At 47.7% G+C, this 18,984-nt stretch overlaps 3 protein-coding genes across 5 annotated transcripts; 1 reads left to right on the top strand and 2 right to left on the bottom strand.

Moving 5' to 3' along the window:
• Positions 1–90: 90 nt before the first annotated feature.
• MRPS2 (mitochondrial ribosomal protein S2) lies at positions 91–5,253 on the bottom strand. Its single transcript, XM_079961500.1, has 4 exons — positions 5,115–5,253; positions 3,845–3,949; positions 3,136–3,265; positions 91–2,113 (listed from the first exon to the last, which is right to left on the bottom strand). The coding sequence occupies exons 1-4, from the start codon at positions 5,152–5,154 to the stop codon at positions 1,576–1,578; spliced, it is 813 nt and encodes a 270-aa protein (XP_079817626.1). The 5' UTR covers positions 5,155–5,253; the 3' UTR covers positions 91–1,575.
• Positions 5,254–6,927: 1,674 nt separating this feature from the next.
• Positions 6,928–10,009, top strand: PIERCE1 (piercer of microtubule wall 1). The gene is made up of 3 exons (XM_079961545.1): positions 6,928–7,206; positions 7,837–7,915; positions 9,480–10,009. Exons 1-3 carry the CDS (start codon positions 7,061–7,063, stop codon positions 9,666–9,668), a joined length of 414 nt encoding a protein of 137 aa, XP_079817671.1. The 5' UTR covers positions 6,928–7,060; the 3' UTR covers positions 9,669–10,009.
• Positions 10,010–10,820: 811 nt separating this feature from the next.
• PPP1R26 (protein phosphatase 1 regulatory subunit 26) lies at positions 10,821–18,363 on the bottom strand. 3 transcript variants are annotated; one of them, XM_079961239.1, is made up of 2 exons: positions 17,041–18,363; positions 10,821–15,614 (listed from the first exon to the last, which is right to left on the bottom strand). In XM_079961239.1, exon 2 carries the CDS (start codon positions 15,551–15,553, stop codon positions 12,143–12,145), a length of 3,411 nt encoding a protein of 1,136 aa, XP_079817365.1. In that variant the 5' UTR covers positions 15,554–15,614; positions 17,041–18,363; the 3' UTR covers positions 10,821–12,142. The 3 variants fall into 3 exon arrangements, with proteins under 3 accessions (XP_079817365.1, XP_079817364.1, XP_079817366.1); XM_079961238.1 differs by having other exon boundaries at positions 17,134–18,363; XM_079961240.1 differs by having other exon boundaries at positions 17,162–18,363.
• Between the last annotated feature and the right edge of the window lie 621 nt (positions 18,364–18,984).

The following is an 18,984-nucleotide window of genomic DNA, read 5'->3' as shown; positions in this document are numbered from 1 at the left end:
TGGGAGAACAGGATGCTGGACTAGATGGGCCCCTTTGTCCGGATTCAGCAGCAGGGCTCCTTTTATGTTGTTAATTAAATACATAAATGCTTCTGTTTGCAAACATATCTTTATTTTTTATAAGGGAAAACATACATGAGGTTGAAAAAAGGGTGTGAGAGAGAAACAACTTCCAATGCAGAAGCAAAGGCATTTGGCCCAGTCTACCACTGCTCTCTACCCATACTTTGGGACAGTCTGGGCTGTGTCTGGGGAAATCTGTGGCCCTCCAGATGTTGCTGGACTCTAGCTTGCAGCAGCCCCAGCCAGAGTGGCCAGTGGCCAGCGATGATGCAAGCTGTAGTTCAGAAGTACCTGCATGGCCCCAGATGTTTCCCACTCCTGCTGTCCTAGGAAATGCTGTAAGCTATCCTCTGCTGACAATTAACTTTTTCAGATACACGTCCTACTTCAGAGCTGTTGTTGCTTTAAAACTGATGATGGGACAATCAAGACCAGGCTTCCTCAACCTCAGCCCTCCAGATGTTTTTGGCCTACAACTCCCATGATCCCTAGCTAGCAGGACCAGTGGTCAGGGATGATGGGAATTGTAGTCTCAAAACATCTGGAGGGCCGAGGTTGAGGAAGCCTGGTCAAGATGTACAGCAAAGGCAAGGCAGAATGGCATGTCTTGTGGGGTTGAAGGAAAGTTATTGCACTCTAGGTGGAAGTTTCCTGGGAAAATAACCTCTGAGTTATATGTGGTATGCATCCGTTTGCTATCTTGCAAGCATGCTTTGACTCACAACCTGAGGCCACGCTTAAAACACACAATTAAAGCGCTCCGTTACCACTCTGAACATTCATGGCTTCCCCCAAAAGAATCCTGGCAGCTACAGTGTGTTAAGGGTGCTGAGAGCTGTTAGGATCCACCCTCCACCCTATTCAGAACTACAATTCCCAGAGTGATTTAACAATAAATCTTTGTTCACAAAGAACGCTTGAGAATTATAGTTCTGGGAGGGGAAACAGCATGGTCTCCTTTTATCTCGCAGCAACCTGAACACACTACAGTTCTCAGGATTCTTTGGGGGAAGTCGCAGCTATTTGAAGTGGTGTTAAGGATGCTTTGAAATGTATGGACAGGACCTAACCCAGGCCACATTCACACCAGACATTTGAAGTGTTGTGATACCACTTCAAACAGTCATGGATTTACTCAGAGCATCCTGGGAACTTTAGCTTGTTCAGGGTGCTGAGAGTTAGGAGACCCCTCTTCCCTCCCACAGAGCTATAATTTCCAGACCTCCCTGGGAAGAGGGATTGACTGTTAAACCAGTCTGCAAATTGTAGCTCTGGGAGGGGAATGGGGGCCTCCTAGCAACTCTCAGCAGTCTTAATGAACCACAGTTCCTAGGATTCTTTTGAGAAACCATGGCTCTAAAATTGTACCATGGTGTTTTAAACACATGCTGCGAATGTGGCTCAGTTGCCTGTAGCCAAGACAGTCTGACAGATTTTGCACCTGGGACCAGCTAGTGAATTTTTCAGGAGTTGGGGGGGGGGATGGTTTCCCACCAAGCCGCTCCGGCCTCCTTAGCAAGGCTTGTCCTGCCCTCTGCACAAGACCTCCATCTGCCTCCGCTTGTCCTTCGCTCTCATGATGGTCATCTTGAAGAGCCGGAGGTAGAGCTCGACAGCTGAGGGGGTGTCGTCATTACCCGGAATGGGGTAGGTGATGAGGGTTGGGTTGCAGTTTGTGTCTACCACACCCACTGTGGGGATGTTCATCTTAGCTGCGTCCCGGATGGCTATGTGGGGCTCGAAGACGTTGGTGAGGGTGTTGGTGAGGATGATGAGGTCAGGCAGGCGGACACCCAGCCCATACTGGACATCGGCATTGGTCATCAGGCCGCCCTGCCAGTAGCGAGTGTGAGCATATTCGCCGCATTCCTTGGCGGTGGCCTCTATCCGGTGGGAAAACTGACGGTTCCGGCTGATGAAGAGGATTATGCCTTTGCGGTAGGCAACGTGAGCCATGAAGTTGAGAGCCTGCTGGAGGTGTACCATCGTCTGCTCCAGGTTGATGATGTCCTGATCGAGGCGGCACCCAAAAATGTATGGCTCCATGAATCTGCAGGAGACAGAGGCCAAACAAGAGCAGTGGTGGGGATTGGTTTTTGTCTTCATAAAGCCATGGGAGACTTGACACATCTCAAAATCTCTCTCTCTCTCTCTCTCTCGTGTATGTGTATCTATCTATCTATCTATCTATCTATCTATCTATCTATCTATCTACCTACCTACCTACCTACCTACCTACCTACTAGAACATAAAGCCCTTCAGAACTTGGGACCAGTCAACCTGCAGGGTGTCTTAATGCATGAGAACCAGTGTGCTGTAGTGGTTAGAGTGTAGGACAAGGACCGCCCCCCCGCACTCGGCCATCAGGTGATCTTGGGCCAGTCACTCGCTCTCAGCCTAACCTACCTCACAGGGTTCTCGTGAGGATGAAATGTGGAGGAGCTGCTTGAGCCCATTCATTTCGGTGGTTCTAGGATAAGAAAAACTGCCATAGGCTGCAATCCATTAACTCAGTCTTTTATTGAGAATGATAAGAATCTTATTTAGTGCCTAAGAAAAAGACCATGGCTCAATGCCATGGCATCTGCTTTGCATGCAGGAGGCCCCAGGTTCAGTCTCCAATGGCATCTTTGGGTAGGGAAGGGAATGTTCCGTCTGAAATCCTGGCAAGTCACAGCTGCCAGATAGTGTAAACAATATTGAGCTAGATGGGCAACTGGCTTGCCTCAGTACAAGGCAGTTCTTATATTCCTATTTCATCCAACCTTTTCTCCAGAATGATGAGGACTAGAGTTTTATTTTCTTATTAGGGGAAGGGCCACTTCTCAGCCAAGAATGTCCCCTGTCTGAAACCCTGGAGAGCTGCTGCCAGTCATTGTAGGCAGTGTACAGTGTTGACAGTACACTGACTAAGCCAGATGGACCTTTGCTTCTGTTTGATTCAGCCCTTTCTTCAGAACCATGAGGACTAGAATCTTATTTTATTTTTAGGAGACAAGCCATAGCTATGGATCATGGGTCTGACATGCTATTAAACCACTGTTTACAAGAAAACTGGTAGAATCACTGACCTGTGACGGCAACCCTTCTTGTGGCCCAGGTGGACTCTGGCATCAAAGAGGTCCCTTAGGGAGAAGAGCTCTTGCACGTTGAAGAAATCAGGGTGTTTCAGGGGCTCCCCTAGGAGCCTGTCATAATTGACTGAAAGAGGGGGGGAAAGTGGCTAATTGGCTCAAACTCAGTTGCCAAATGACATAGCACAGGAGCAGAGGAAATCACTGGGAACTGCATCAAAACCTTGCACAAAAACATCACAGCTTCTCTTGATTTGCCAGCTATTCACCCCACAACCCTTTAAGGCTACGCTTTCAGTGGCTTTGAAATTCATAGAAATGGCTACTAACCATTATGGCTATGCTGCTTCTGTATCCCAGTTGCTGGAAACCACAGCAGGGGAGAGGGCTCTTGTGCTTGGGTCCTGCCCATGGGCTTCCTGTTGGGGCATCTGGTTGGCCACAGAGATGCCGGGCAAGACGGGCCCCCTTGGGCCTGATTCAGCAGGACCAGTTCTCATAGGGTCACTCACCCCATTTTCCTTTCGTCAACACCTCCCCCTCCCCGCCCTTTTCTGAATGGAAGAGAGGATTGAAATGGCCTAGGATCCCTCTCCCGCCCCAATCCAGCCACAACTTGTGACTGGAGTGGCTTTGAATCCCAGGGCCAAATCCAGCACTCCCATCAGCAGCAATCCCACCTTCCTCTTTCCCCAGCAATGCTCACCAGTGGGAGCTTCTTCTGGACTTGTTGCTGGAAGAGTCGTATAAAGCCTCTGAAGGGTGGGAGGAGTCTTGGTCCAAGCACCCAAGCTGCAAAGTCTGGGGAGGACTGATCCAGACAGAGAGTAGAGAGAAACCGGGGTGGGGGTGGGGAGACACCACAATTTTGTAGAAGGTAAGTCATAACAAACTTCTGAAGTAGACGGGCATGGTAACTAAGTCTGTTGGAAGATTCAGGACAGATAAAAGTACTTCTTGGTGCAGCACAGATTTTATGCAGGAATCTCAACTAAAATATACATGACAGATGGTCATCCAACCTCTGCTTAAAAACCTCCAAAGGGGAACCCACCACCTCTTGAGGGAGCCTGTTCCACTGTTGAACAGTTCTTACAGTCATAATGCTCTTCTTGATGCTTAGCCTTTCTTCTAAACTTGTATCCATTGATTCCCAGCCTCTGGAGCAAGAGAAAACAAGCTTGCTCCACCTTCCATGTGACAGCCCTTTAGATAACTGAAGATGGCTATCATATGTCCCCTCGGTCTCCTCTTTTCCAGGCTAAATAAACCCAATTCCTTCAACTGTTCACCATAAGGCTTGGTTTCCAGACCCTTCACCATCTTGGTCACCCTCCTCTGTGCACACTGTCAATATCCTTCTTAAGTGGTATTGCCCAGAACAGGACACCGTACACCAACTGTGGTCTGACCAAGGCAGAACTACTGCTTTCTACGGTCGACACACTATACTTTTGTTGATGCAGCCTAGAATAGCATTAGTGCTTTTTGCTGCTGCATCACACTGTTGACTCATGTCCAGCTTGTAGTCTTATAAGTCTCCAAGATCCTTTTCACACATACTACTGGCAAGGCAGGCGTCCTCTATCTAGATCCCTAGGTTTTTAGGGAAGTTTGGCCACTGCCTGAACAGGATGCTGCACTAGATGGGGGGCCCTTGGCCTGATCCAGCAGCCAGGCACTTCTTAAGTCCTCAAGTCTGCATTATGGTTTGTAGCCCCGTCTCCAATTTCCTTCCCTACAGAAGAGTATGAGAACCCCCTAACCCCGATCCAGCAGTTCTGGAGCATGTACAACGTGCTTTTCCCCTTCCCGTACACGCGTGCACGCGGGGCTTGGGTTCTGAATCGCGCTTGGAGGCAGGCTATTTTGCACCTCCTCCTCCTCCCGCGTTGCAGGCGTAAAAACTGCTTTGCGCGGGGCGCCCAGCGGGGGGGGGACCTTTGCCCGCCGCGTTCGCCCTTCCTTTTTCTTACCTGCCGCTGCTCCTCGGAGGAGCCTGGGCGCCGCCATCATGCCTCTCCTGCCCGCAGGAAGGAAGGAAGGAAGGTCGGAGGGAGGGAGGGAGAGAGAGGCCGACTGTCCCTGCGCGTAGCAGCTCCACCTGCTGTTGCAAAAGCGCAAAGCGGACTCAAACGCAATTCCCTCCCCGCCAATGCAGCTTTACAGAACGAAGTGAATCGTGCGCGGTGAATGCGGATCTCCAAGGCCCTTTTTTTTTGGTCACGCCTGGCTCAGAGACCTAACTTACAAAAACATGCATTCAAAACAAGCTGAAAGGGTAATCAAATAATACATCTTACTGATAGAAACAGGGCAAGCTGCCTTATACTCAGTCAAGACTTTGCTCCATCTTGTTTTGTGTTGACAACTGACTGACAGCTGCTCCCCTGGGTTTCAGCGAGAAAGGTTCTTCCAGCGCTACCTGGAGATGCCATTGGGGACTGAACCTGGGACCTTTTGTACGCAAAGCAGATTATCTACCACCAAACTAGGACTCTTCCCCAAATTTAATATATATATTATTAAGCAGATCCACCACCACCACCAGGAAAGTCTCTGTCAGTCAATGCTGACAATACTAATCTAGATGGGCAAATGTCCTGATTGGTTTAATGCAGCTTCCCATGCTCTTATTTAATCCAGCCTTTTATTCAGAACCATGAGGAATAGAATCTTACTTCATTTTCAAGGGAAAAAGCCATATTTCATGCTTTGCATGCAGAAGGTCTCAGGTTCAATGCCCACTGAAACATTTCCAGGTAGGGTTGGGGGATGCCTTATGTCTGAAGCCCTGAGAAGCTGCTGCCACTCAGTGTAGACAGCACCCAGCTATATGGACCCATGCTCCTGTTCTAATGCAGGCTTTTTTCAGGGCTAGTAGCTCTAGAATTTTACTTTATTTTCAGGGGGAGGACTATAGCTCAGTGGTTGAGTACCTGCTTTGCATTCAGAAGGTCCCAGCTTCAATCCCCACTGGCATCTCAAGATAGGGCTAAGAACGTCCCATCTGAAACCTTGGAGAGCTGCTGCCAGTCAGTGTCTGCAATATTGAGCTAGATGAACCAGTGGCTTGACCCACTATCAATCCAGAGGTGGAGGTGGGTGGGACTTCGTGGCCCTGTCCTATGTATTATGTATTTGATTTACAGCCCATCTTTCCTCCAAGGAGCTCAAGGTGGTGTACAACAGCCCTGTGAGTAGATTGGGCTAAGAGTCAGTGACAGGCCCAAGGTCACTGAATGAGCTTCCTGGCTGAGTGGGGATTTGAGCCTTGCTCTAACTACCACACAACACTGCCTAGTATTAAAGGTAAAGTAAAGGTAAAGGTACCCCTGCCCGTACGGGCCAGTCTTGACAGACTCTGGGGTTGTGCGCCCATCTCACTTAAGAGGCCAGGGGCCAGCGCTGTCCGGAGACACTTCCGGGTCACGTGGCCAGCGTGACATCGCTGCTCTGGCGAGCCAGAGCCGCACACGGAAATGCCTTTTACCTTCCCGCTGGTAAGCGGTCCCTATTTATCTACTTGCACCCGGAGGTGCTTTCGAACTGCTAGGTTGGCAGGCGCTGGGACCGAGCAGCGGGAGCGCACTCCGCCACAGGGATTCGAACCGCCGACCTTTCGATCGGCAAGTCCTAGGCGCTGAGGCTTTAACCCACAGCGCCACCTGCGTCCCTTCTGCCTAGTATTACTGGGTGTCAAATCCATACTGATATTCTTGGAAAGGTGTCCAAATCAGACGCTGGTCCCTTTAAGAGCTGTTCCTGCTTGGTACGGTCTCCTAGCAACCCAGTGGCTTTGTTTCTACACAAGAACCAACCACCATCTTTGAGGTCTGGGTTCTTTCCTGCCACTCCCCCGCCCTCACTGCTGGCTTTCAGAAAGAGAGTTACAACCCCCACCCCACCCCTACTCTCTGCAATGTCCCAGGAACAGCATTGTCCAGACACAACAGTCTCCCTTGAGAAAAAGGATGGAGAGGTGGGCCAGAGGACCTCTGATTACTACAGAGTGGAGCCAACCTTGCCTCGACGATTCAACAACCCTGGATGGTTCCGGGGCTACAGGTGAGAGGGATGGATGGTGGGCACCTGCTTTTCAAACAGATGTGCCCTCCCCTCAAGGAATCACCAGGTTGGATGGGGGGGGGGAAGAACCTTGCCTCAAACTCTGGAGAGCAGCTGCCAGTCAGTGCCTGCTTTTTTATTTTGGTAAATATGATTAAATATCATTTTATCATGTATATAAAACAAAGAGAACCACTATAACAGATGCAAATTAAAACATGAAAAATGGAACTACAAAGTAGGCACATAAAAAATCCAGTTGCACAGGGGTTAAAATAACGAAACTGCTAGTAAAGACTACTTCCACATTTGCCAGGCTTGTCCTGAAAATGATGGTTCTGCTGTTTACGTCATAAAGGAATGCCAAATCATATTAAAAATGTCTGGAAGTTCTAGTCCCTGTTGGATTCACAAATCATATGTAATTTTCTCCATTTTAGCTCTGTTCCAGAGTGAGTGGCACAGAGTGTCCAATGCCAGTTTTGGGGGTTCCCCACCCCCACTGAATTGCAATTACTGTCTGAGCTGCCAAGATCATATATATGACCAATTCTTCTGCTAACATTGGTTGTCCTAATAGTATTAGGAAACGTGTGATTATCTACATTCAACTGGAATCCTGTCTTTCAGATTTAAAGAGCCCAACCCACTGTTCAGGACCACCAACATGGACTACGGTGGGAAACCCCCCACGGTGCATGAAATGCCGGTATGAGCAGTTTTGCTGACTTGTTGTGCCCCAGACAGGTTCATGGTCCTTCTGTTAATCCAGAGCCCTAGAAACCATGAGGCCAAAGTACACCTTAAGAACCACTTGATCTCTTATGCTCTACCTCAATCACGGAGGTTATGTATTTTATTTATATCCCGCTTTTTTTCTTCAAGGAGCTCAAGGTGGCATACTTGGTTCTGCCTCTTCTCATTCTCCACAACAACCCTGCAATGTAGGTTTGGGTGATAGGCAGGGCCTGGCCCAATGTCATCCCAGTGTGCTTCATGGTGAGTAGGGAACTGAACCCTGGTCCTAGTCCGACAACTTTAACCACAACATTGCACTGCACTGTACATGTCCCCGGTTTCTCCTCCTAACATCCCTTTGAGGTAGGCTGGCTCAAGATCACACCCAGTGCTTTTCATGACAAGTGGGGATTCGAACCCAGGCCTCCCAGGTCCTACTCCAGCACACTAACCACTACACCACACTGGTTCATTCAGCCTTTATTAGGGAGGACCTGCCCTGTGTAACTCCCTGCCAATGGAGGTTTGGTAGGAATCATTTTTTCCTTTTTTTAGATGTCTCCTTAAAATGGTATTATCCAGACAGGCCTTTAGAGCATGGCTTTAAAAACCCCCAATAAGTATGTATTGATGTTTTTACAAGAAGATAAGCAGAAACACCAGCAATTTTGTATTGCTGCATTTTTAATGGAAGTGTGGCCTACAGATATTATAATAATGAATAAAATATCATGAGTTGCTCCATGAGAAGAGCACTCAAAATGCAGCTGGAACTTTACTTCTAATTGTCCCCAAGAAAGAGGGAAATTGCCCCTTAGAAAAGGACCCGTTCTTTGAGAGAAGTTATCCTCATTATGATAGTCCTCTAGGGTGCCATAATTTTGGGTGCCATGGGCAAATTTAGGGACATGGACAACTGAGTGTGCATGAAGAGGGCTATTGATGGCTACTAGCCAAGGTGGCTACGCTCTGCCTCCATAAGCTAAGAGGCAATAATGCTTCTGAATGTCTGTTGCTGGAAACCGCAGGATGGGAGTGCTGCTCATGTGCTCTGGTCCTGCTTGGGAACTTCTGATAGTGGACATCTGCACGGCCACTGTGATGACAGGATGCTGGACTAGATATGCCTTTGGCCTAATCAAGCAGAGCTCTTTTTTAGATCCTTAGGTCCTACATGCTAATTCTAGTGCTGGAGTCAGTATGCCTCTGAATACATTGCTGGGAATTGCCAACTGGCAGAAGACTTTTCCACTAGGAATTCTGCTTGTGAGTTTCCCATAGTGTGCCTCTGGTAGGACACTGTGAGAACGTGAAACTGGACTGGGTGGCCCCCCTTTGTTCTGATCCAGCAGGGTCTCCTTATGTTCTTATATAGACTGCAGGGTGACCTCCCTGCCTTCTAGGCAGGAGTCAGTGTCCTTAGTGCACATGTTCCTAAACAAAACTTTCATTTTGTTTGCCTAGAGGGGGTTGCCTGTGGTCTGAGCTACTCAGGGTTCCAGATAATCATTCATATCCCACTTTCTTCCCAACAGACCAGCTTCCATGTTTCCCCACATGCCTTCTCAAACCACCTTGTGAAGTTTGGTCCATACCGGAATACCGGGATCAACACCAACACAGAGAAGAGCTATGTGACTGGCGCAGAAAACTTCATCACCTGCTTTGACACACTGAATTTCCACCCCAGTTACAGGACTGGGGGGCCATCCTTTTGCGAGTAGGGGACACCTGGAAGCCAAGTTGCTGCCCATTTAAGCTTTCACTCCTTCATCCTAAGGAACGACACCAAGGAATGATTATGGAAACTGACTATTTTGAAGCTCCTGAAAAAACAACTTTTTTCCTGTGGCTCCCATCCCTAGTTTCAGTGAACAATTTCTGCTTACATGCTCCTCTCTATCTAGAAAACTCTTGTAGGCTTCAACAAGTGGGGTTAAATGGCTTTGGATTGCATCCACGGCAAAGAGCTTGCAGAGAATATCATTGTTAGGTTTAATTAAGGTTACCATGTAACAATAGTATTGTGTCCATCATTAAAATGTTGGGAATCTGCAGCAATCTGCATGTATTGTCTGCCTTCACAATTGTGGAAGGGCTGTAGCTCATTGGTGGAACATGTTGAAGGTCCCGGGTTCAATCCCTGCTGGCATCTCCAGCTAGGGCTGGGAATGCTCTGCCTGAAACCCTGGAAAGGCTTTGGAAACTGTGGGAAGACCAGTCATTGTAGACAATACTGAGCTAGGTAGGCCAACAGTCAGAGCTGGAATATGGCCACTTACGTTCCTATTTGATTCAGAACAATTAAGTCCAGAAACTTGGAATAAGTTTACCTGTGAGATTACCTTACTCCATAAATGCTCACACGACCGCATCAACCTGTGAACTGGCACTGTTACAGGTGCCACATAATACTCATTCCCCATTTGTAAGAAATCTATATTTTAGTATGGCTGCACCTACACTCTGGAACACCTTGGCTATTGATACCAGGCAGGTGCCTTTCCAGCAGGCTTTTCTTTTGTTCTTCCTCTGCTGTTGGGAGCTAGAATGCCTCTGAATACCAGTTGCTGGGAATCATTAGCGGAGAGAGTTGCTCTCTTGCCCTGGTCTTGCTTGTGGGCTTCTTCCCATTGGGGGTTTTGGTTGGCCACTGTAAGAACAGGATGCTGGACTAGATGGGACCCCTCTGGCCTGATCTAGTAGGCTCCATTATCGACTGGGGTACAGAATACAACTGTTCCTTTCCGCTCACACCTTAAGGGGGTGGACAAAGCCCCTTTAGAAACAGCCTGAGTAAGATAAACGACAGAGGACCAAGTGGTGGCTGTGGACCTAAATCTCTCTGAAACATCCGAGACATTAAAAAAGAAAACTTTTGGTTTCATGGTTCAAACTCTGAACCCAGTTTATTAAATCTTATAAATGTATGAATGTACACCATTTCTTATATACACAACAAGTTCAAAAGTGCTTCTTCAGTCAGACAAAATTGAAACCACAAGCTACAAAGTACTGCAATTTGACTGATGAATACAGATGCACCCTCTCTCCCCGCCCCCCGCCCCAAGGGTCCCCATAAACTGATCTGGGGGTTTAAAGAGCAATAGAAGAATGTATAGTAAAGGTTTATAGTGAGAAGAGGCAGATTGCCATGAGGTTTCAATGTAAAATGAGATGTGAAAGCAGCATTTAAAATATATATATATATATACAGACTAGTTGGAGGGGGGGGGAATGCAAATTCTGAGATGCAACCACTTTCTGCTATCACGTTTACCTTCTATGAAGGAAGGCAAGAAGTAACTTCAATATACCTGCTCTTGGAAAGAAACACTTGCCTCTGTGGAAGCGTCTAAGACAGCTCTTGCCAACCAGGTGCCTTCCAGAAGTTCTGGACTACAACTCCCATCAGCTCCAGGAATGTCTTACTCCAGCAACATCTGGAGACCCCACAAGTTTTCCAATCCTGATGTAGTACAATGAACATGAACTACAGTTCTCTGCAGTTAGGGGTGCTCTATACACTGTTACAAAAAGACTCACTTAAAGCACTTTTTAAATAACTTAGAACAGTCTTTTAAAAGGGGGGGAGGGGAGGGGAATCAAGTCCATGTAATAGGTGACAGATTCCTTCAATGGAAAGATAGACTGTCTGCATTTGTCCCAAATTCTCTTTCCATTTTGAATACTTTGAAGACTACGACACTCTGGGCTGCTTAATAAAGATTACATTTTCTTTATCTGATAAGGCTAAATCTCTTGGTTGGGGGGCGGGGCATAAGTTTTCCACTGTGGATGAATCTTGAGGTGCTGAGTAGGCAAGGGGGTTGGGCTTGATGACCCTTTGGATTCCTTCAAACTCTACAATTATAAGATTCTGTCCTTGTAACTCAAGGATGATGCAGGGGAGGGTGAGGAAAAGAACATTCACCCCAGTCTTCATAATGTTGCAACAAAATCCTCACCCCTTCCAGCATGGAGATTAATCAAGATGTCAGAAAACCTAACTGTAATGCAGGCTTTTACCTTAAAAAAAAAACCCACACACGGATGCTGTAAAAAATAAAGCCCTTACAAACTGAAGTCCTTGCTTTTCACCAGCGTGCATACTCCATAGGGGTTACACCAACAAATTCTGCACAGCCTTCCTCTAAATCTTTCTGGGCTTGCTTCTCTGCTATCCTATCCTGCCCAATCAAGGATTCTCCATCTGTCGCAAGCTATAACAGCTGCTGGGAACTTTACTACACTCCTCCCAACTGGTGTGAAGCTCCTGGGTGTTCCCTTCTTCTACCCCATCAGGGAACTCAGCACGCAGGGACACTGTGCTAACTCTGACCCCTTGCTCATTAGCTGTGCTGGGTATGTGCAAAGGAAGACCATGGCTGGAGTCCCTCCTGCAGCAAGGCTCCAAAGGTTTAATATCTGCTAGGTTGACTGCTTCATTGCATAAATAAGCTTCCTCTGTTTCCCCTTGCCCCTCAGTCAAAAAGGGACAAGGCCCTCTTGAACATACATCTGCCTCTTTAAATCTTGCCTGACACCTGGATCTTAGAACTCCCTCTCTCTGCAGTCTCACCACCTGCCTCTTACCAAGCAAATCTGATACTGGGCCACCTCCCTGCATCTTGAATGACAGATCTTCACCCTGCCCTTTCCCCACAAGCACAGGTTTTTTTTTATTCTGAGTGCTTTTGAGGCCTGCTATAAACTTGCTGGAAACTTTGAACTCATATGGGTTTTTCCTTTTGAAAGAAGACAATGGCTTAAAATAATTTTGTGATTTAAAGTTCTCAGATTTGCCCTTCCCAGGTGGAATGTTTATTTGGTCAAGCTTGCTATCATAGCCAACCTTTTTTCGAACCACTGCCTGTTTTGCAGGTAAACCGGATCGTTTTGTCTGCACAGTACCTTGACTGCACAGATCCCACTCAGATGAGACCATCTGCATGTCACAAAGAGAAGCATTCTGCATTGTCTCTTCTTCAGCCTTCAGAGAACTTCTCAACACAACCATAAGTGGACCTGCCTTCTTTGCTTTTTTACTCCATTCCAGCAAGGCATTGCCTCCGTGTCTAAACAGCTGGTGCTTGGCTTTAGATATGGCTGTTTGGGGTTTATCAATTTGCAAGTTCTCAACAATCCCATCGGCTCTGGGTACTTCTGTGGAATCTTTAGCCTTTTCTGCCAAGAACCTCTGGATTTCTTGCTCGATGCTGTCATCACTATCCATGGAACTGCTGTTGTCTGTCAGGGATGTGGCAGCCCAAAGACACTGATTGCTTTTTGCTCCATCCCGAGTTTTGGGCCCTGCCACTGACTTAGTGTGGCATTCCTTTTTAAATTCCGACACACACTGTGTGGCTTTTGGACTTTGGGACTTCATGATGCTTTGGGGCCCTTTCTTTGCAACCTCTTCCCCAAAATTTATTCCACGGCTCATGAGGCAACTCTTCAGCAAGGTGGGAGCTTTGGGTTTGCAGTCTGTTTCTTTATCCTCCAGAATCTGCATCTCTGTCTCACTAAACCGGACTCTCTTCTTGCACGGGATTCTTTGGTCTTTGGGTTTTTTCTTTAACTTTCGCTTGGACCTCAAGAGGTCCTTGATAGCTGTGTCCAAGTCCTCATCACTGTCCAAAGAACTGCTCTTATCCTCTATGATGTACTTCTGTTGACCCCATGCCATGCTTTTAAAAAGTTCTCTAGCACCAAGCTGTCCTTGTGACAAAGGGTTTCCAAAATCTATTAAACTGGCAATGGTTACAGCATCTTGTTGGCAGCTAGCCACTGCCCCTCCAACCTTACTGTTTTTCAGTATGCTCAGACCACCTTCCCCTTGGGGCGTATTTGACAGCATCGGTTGTGTGCTTTGGTTTCGCTTGCTTCCCGCCTTGGGTTTCCTTTTTTGACTTGGTGACAGTTTTAATGGTTGCCCAGAGAAGGGAGGAATTTGGGCAAAGTGTGAGACCCCTTCATTTTTTGCTACCAGGCCTCCTGCTTGTGCTTTGATCGCCAAAAAAGTTCTTATTTCTTGCTCAATGCTGTCATCACTGTTCACGCTGTGGCTGTCACTTTCAATTTGAAAAGGCGGCACACTCTGGGAGCAGAATGAAGGATCACTTGTGGCGAACGACTTGCTGTTGCTGCTTCCTGTAGGGAGAGGTAAAATGGTCTTGGAGATGTCCAGGATGGCTTCTGCACACATCAGCTCAGCAGCAGTGTCTGTCCTGCAAGAGGCCTGGAAGGGGAGTGCACACTTGCCAAAGTCATCTTCCAGAGTAGGGCCAACATTGCCTTTCTCTGCTGTCTTGCTGCAAATGGCATCCAACTTATTTAATTCTGCTGCTTTAGAGCAGCTTTGCCTCCCCTTCCTGCTCAAAGCTTTCCTGGGGATCTCTGGCAATGCACCTTTTACTGAACGGATCATCAACCTGGCGGATATATCTTTTATCCTGATGGCCCCAAACTCTTCCTTTGGAAAAGGAGCATGGCCTGCTTTGGAGTCTGCTGCCTTCCTGGTTTTCTCCAGCTGGTACAGCTGGATAGCTTCTTCAATGCCATCGTCACTACTTGAATCAGAGATGTCTATGCTTTGAAAGGTTTGCTCTTCCCTGGCTTTCCAAAGTGCCTGCCTTTTCTTGCCTGTTCTGCTTTGTTCCAGGATGCAGGAATGACCAGCCAAAGGTGTTTTCAAGGTTGTTTGGCCTGTTGTACTGAAGTCACCAAGCTCCTCTCCATTGGTTTTTGACTCCTGTTTAGAAGGAGCATTGGCCCCTCCGAGTTCCAGGTGGTGCCTTAAGAAGAGCGGCTTGCCCTGCTCTCGCTTCAGATACCTTTGCCGACTTTCTCTCCGGTTCCTAACTGCCAACTTCTCTTGGGTCTCTTTCTGGTGAAGTTTCCTACTCCCCAGTGTTATATCCTTTTTCCTTGATTGCTGTTTCTTCTCATTTAAGAATTGCTCTATCTCAGCTTTGATGCTCTGTTCAAAAGAGTCGTTGCTGCTCACACTGCACGGGGAGGGAGCGATATCTCCCTCAAAGTAATTGGGGGAACAGGGGCACTGAACCTCATTCAACTTCACATCTGTAGGGAACAAACTACAATCTGCATTGTCTACACTGTGCAAACTCTTGGCCTCGCTTGGCAGTGGTGAAATGCACTGGCCTTTGTTTTTTAGATACTCTTGGATGGCCTCTTCTATTTCTCGGTCAACGGAATCATCACTGTCAGAATTCAGTGAGAGAGGGCCAAATTCTGAGCTCTCTTCCACCTCCATGCCATCAGAGTCGGCAGGACTGTGACTCTGGGTGTATTCAATGTGTTTCTGCAGCGTCCTGCCGCTGACCCTTAGCTTGGGGCTCCTGACCTTGGTTCCCTTCTGCTTTTTCTGCATAAGGCAGCCATATTCACTGCAGCTGGCATCCAAGGATGCCTCTTCGCTCTGGAGGTTGTTAATGATCATCTGGACTTTGGCACTGACAGCTGTCCTAGCAATATCATCTTCGGATTCTGAGAAGCAGATGGGGTACCTGCAGTTCCTCGATGGGACAAAGGGCTCCCATGTCCTCTGGAGGGCCACCAAAGGGGGGGTGTCCATGAGAAACATCCTAATTGGTAGCAAGGAGGCCCACTCAGGTACTGGTTCTCAGGCAAGTTGCTACACCATCCTAACACAAAAAGAAATAAAAGATGCATATTAACACAATGCCACAGTTATGCAGAAAGCCTATGCACTGAAGTTTCCCAATCAAATTGTACATACGACATGTTCTATATTAACTAATACCCTTTCAATAGCAGATGAAGGGCTGGTAAGTCCTATCTGGAGATGCCACTGAGGATTGAACCTCCTGAATGCAAAGCAAAGGCACCACCACTGACAAAGTCACAATCACAATTTCTAAACTTGTACCTGTACATGTAAATTAGGATATGCAAATTTAGGGAAGGGCCACAGCTCAGTAGTAGAGCACATGCTTTGCTTAGCTCCAGGTTCAATCCCCTATGGCAGTGGTGTCCAAGCTTTTTTTCAAAGAGGGCCACATTTGATGAAGCGAAGGGCTGTGAGGGCCAACCAAAGTTGTTGACTTTTTAAAGAATTGAAGTTATTGGGCTTTAAAAAATTATTTTACCTCAAAGTTGTTGAGCTTTTTTTTAGGATTGAAGTCTGTTGAGGGGTTTTTTTTTAGGATTTTACCCCAGGAAATAAACTGCCACAGAGGCCAGATTAAACCAACCGGTGGGCCGGATTAGGCCCCCAAAACGGACTTTAAACATGCCTGCCCTATGGCATCTCCAGGTAGGGCTGGGAAAGTCCGTCTGGATTCTGCCAATGTGTGGGCAATACTGAACTAGATGGACCAGTTGCTCTGGATCTGTAGAAGGTAGCTTCCTGTGCACCTGCCTTGCATGCTAAGTCCCATGCTGAGTCCCAACCCCTGGCATCTTCAGGCAGGGGCGAACCCTGGAGATCCGCTGCTGCTGCCAGTCAGTGCAGACAGTACTGAGCTGGACGCAATGGCGTAGCGTGGGTTATCAGCACCCGGGGCAAGGCAAGTAATTTGCGCCCCCTAACCCGTGGATTTGCCTAACCCCCAGATGTTGCGCCCGGTGCGGCCGGCCCCCCTGCACCCCCCACGCTACGCCACTGGCTGGACGGAACCCAGTTGCCTAACTCAGCACAAGGCGGTTTTCAATGAAATCCTGTGTCCTCAAATACACGCTAAATATCCGCTTTAAAGAGCGAGCCTCTGCAGGTGGACCCTCGCCCTGAAGGGTACGGAGCATGAGGTGTTTTGACGAACGTATTCTCCACACCTCGCTTCAACGTGTATTTCGTTTTCGTTTTTTTGTAAGTCGCTTCGAGTTGACATAGCAAAAAAAGGCGGCAAATAAACTTAATACATTATTATTATTAGTGGGGGAAACGCTCCCTCTCCCCCGCCCGCCTTGGGGCTCCCTTCCCGCGCCAAACCAGCACTCTAAAACCGCAACAGCCATTGCCTGTCTCGCTCGCTCGCTCGCCCCGCTCCCGTCCCCTGCCAGGCCCTCCTCCCCTAAGGCCTCGTTGCCAAGGCAAACTCCCGGGCCTACCGCCACCGCCAGCAGCCTCCTGCGCAGTACCAACCGGACCCGGGCCCAGCCGCCTCCATTTCCCGCCCTCCGCTACTCGTTCCCCAGCCTCACATGCTCGGAGGGAACCCAGCTCCTCCACCTTCTCCGCAGTCGGCACCGGGAGGGACGGTCGGGACCGCCTCCCAGACTTATCCCGGGGTCCCTTCCGCCGCCTTTCCCCCTTCTTCTTCTTCTTCTTCTTCTTCTTCTGCTGCTGCTGCCGCCGCCTTCGCTGGTTCAAACCGGCCCGGCTGTTACCTCCGCCCGTCTGCCCGCCCGCCTTCCTCCCTCCGCCCGCGAGAAGAGAAGGAGCGGGGTGGCGGTGGCGAAGACGGCGAGACCCGGGCTGTGCCTGTGGCGGGGAGAGGTTGGCAAGTAGAAGAAAGGGTTAATGAAGGCAACCCCCTCCCACCACAGGGAGATATTTGGGGTGGGGCCTTCTCCCCCCCCCCGTCTGCTTTCTGTCTCCCTGTGCCTCAGTTACCCCCAGATGCCTTCTCAACCTTTACTTCCTTTTTCAAAACCATTCTTCACTTTTTTCCACTCTGCTTCAGTTTTACCTCAAACTCCTCTTCCTAACGTTTATTTTCTCTTTCTCCACTTTTTTACTATTTCCACTCCTGACTTTCTCTCTGCCTTAGTCAACCACAAAATGGTCCCTCTTCCTTTGCTTTCCTTCCTAAATTTCCTTCTTTCCTACCTTTTTTTCTAAACCTTTGCTTTAGTATTCCATTCTGCCTCAGTTTCTCCTCAGAATGCATCTTCTTCCTTTTCTTTATTTCCTAACATTTATTTCCTTGCTTACTGCAAAATCTTTTCCTTTTCTTTCCTTCCTAAACTTATTCACCTCCTTTCTTCCTTTATTTCTTCTGCACTGCCTTAGTTTCTTTCAGGCTGCTTCCTTTCTTCTCCTGTTCTAACATTTCCTTCCTCCCTAAATCTATTCATTTATTGTTTCCTCATACCTGCCTCCCACCATAGTTTCCTGTTCTTCCTTTTCTTTCCTAACGTGCATTTATTTACTAATTTATGTATTTCATTTCAGCTCATTTTCTCTCAAAAACTCTTTCTGTTTGTGCAGATTTACTAAATTAAAAATTTATGGGGATCTGCCCTCCCCTACAATTTCATAACAATATTTTTTCTTTGAGTGTCACTCAAAGACCACCAAGGAAATTGTGCTAAAGAGAATGTGCCAAGGGCAAGATAGCTTGAACCACTCTCTGATTCATGCCCCCAGCCCCAGGTGAGTCACATCAGAGGGCTAACTTTGGAATAGGCTATCTGAGAACAGTTGAATATATTCACTGTTTGTCAATAATAATAATAATAATAATAATAATAATAATGCTATTGCAAGTATATATTTAGCATTTGGAGTATTACGGGAAGGTGCCAGGCACAGTGTAAAAATATAGGCAGAGTCAGTTCTCCTGTTCAGAAGATTGGCTGACAGAGGTGCCATCAAAGAACAAAGACAGGTGATGGCAGGGTCATTACCCTGACAATAGGTGAGAGACAAAAAGTGTCAGAAAGAAAGGGGGTTGGAATTCATCCCCAAGCTATATGTTAGGAAAAGACAATAGCAAAGCTGGGAGAGGACGTCGCCAGGGTTACAGGGGCATGATGTCGCCATAGGAAAAAAGATGCCCTTTTTACACAAGGCTTGAGTACTGTTAGAATAATGGTTTTTGGGAAGAAGAAGGGAGGGGCAGAACTCCATGTGCGCTGGCTGGGAGATGCTGCACCAAAAGACCAGGGAACATGGCTGGCTGTGCTCTGGGCCCAAGCTTGCTGAACTTAGGAGGAGAGTGAAAAGAGACATTACTGGGATGTAATGTTTTGCACCCCCTCCACCTAAACTCAGGTGTAAATATGTGTGGATAAACCATATTTCTTAAAAACACTACAGTACAGAAATAC

The sequence above is a fragment of the Podarcis cretensis genome, assembly GCF_951804945.1.
Source record: "Podarcis cretensis genome assembly, chromosome: Z".
NCBI lineage: Eukaryota > Metazoa > Chordata > Lepidosauria > Squamata > Lacertidae > Podarcis > Podarcis cretensis.
This window is presented reverse-complemented; position numbering and strand designations above follow the sequence as displayed.

Bases quoted from the DNA above. Each gene is read 5' to 3' on its own strand.
- PPP1R26 (XM_079961239.1), bottom strand. From the start codon at position 15,553: ATGTTTCTCATGGACACCCCCCCTTTGGTGGCCCTCCAGAGGACATGG.
- PIERCE1 (XM_079961545.1), top strand. From the start codon at position 7,061: ATGTCCCAGGAACAGCATTGTCCAGACACAACAGTCTCCCTTGAGAAA. The intron at 7,207-7,836 runs GTGAGAGGGATG...CCTGTCTTTCAG, and splicing joins GGATGGTTCCGGGGCTACAG to ATTTAAAGAGCCCAACCCAC. The intron at 7,916-9,479 runs GTATGAGCAGTT...TCTTCCCAACAG, and splicing joins CCACGGTGCATGAAATGCCG to ACCAGCTTCCATGTTTCCCC.
- MRPS2 (XM_079961500.1), bottom strand. From the start codon at position 5,154: ATGATGGCGGCGCCCAGGCTCCTCCGAGGAGCAGCGGCAG. The intron at 3,950-5,114 runs GTAAGAAAAAGG...TGTCTGGATCAG, and splicing joins CCTCCGAGGAGCAGCGGCAG to TCCTCCCCAGACTTTGCAGC. The intron at 3,266-3,844 runs GTGAGCATTGCT...CCCCTCTTTCAG, and splicing joins TCCAGAAGAAGCTCCCACTG to TCAATTATGACAGGCTCCTA.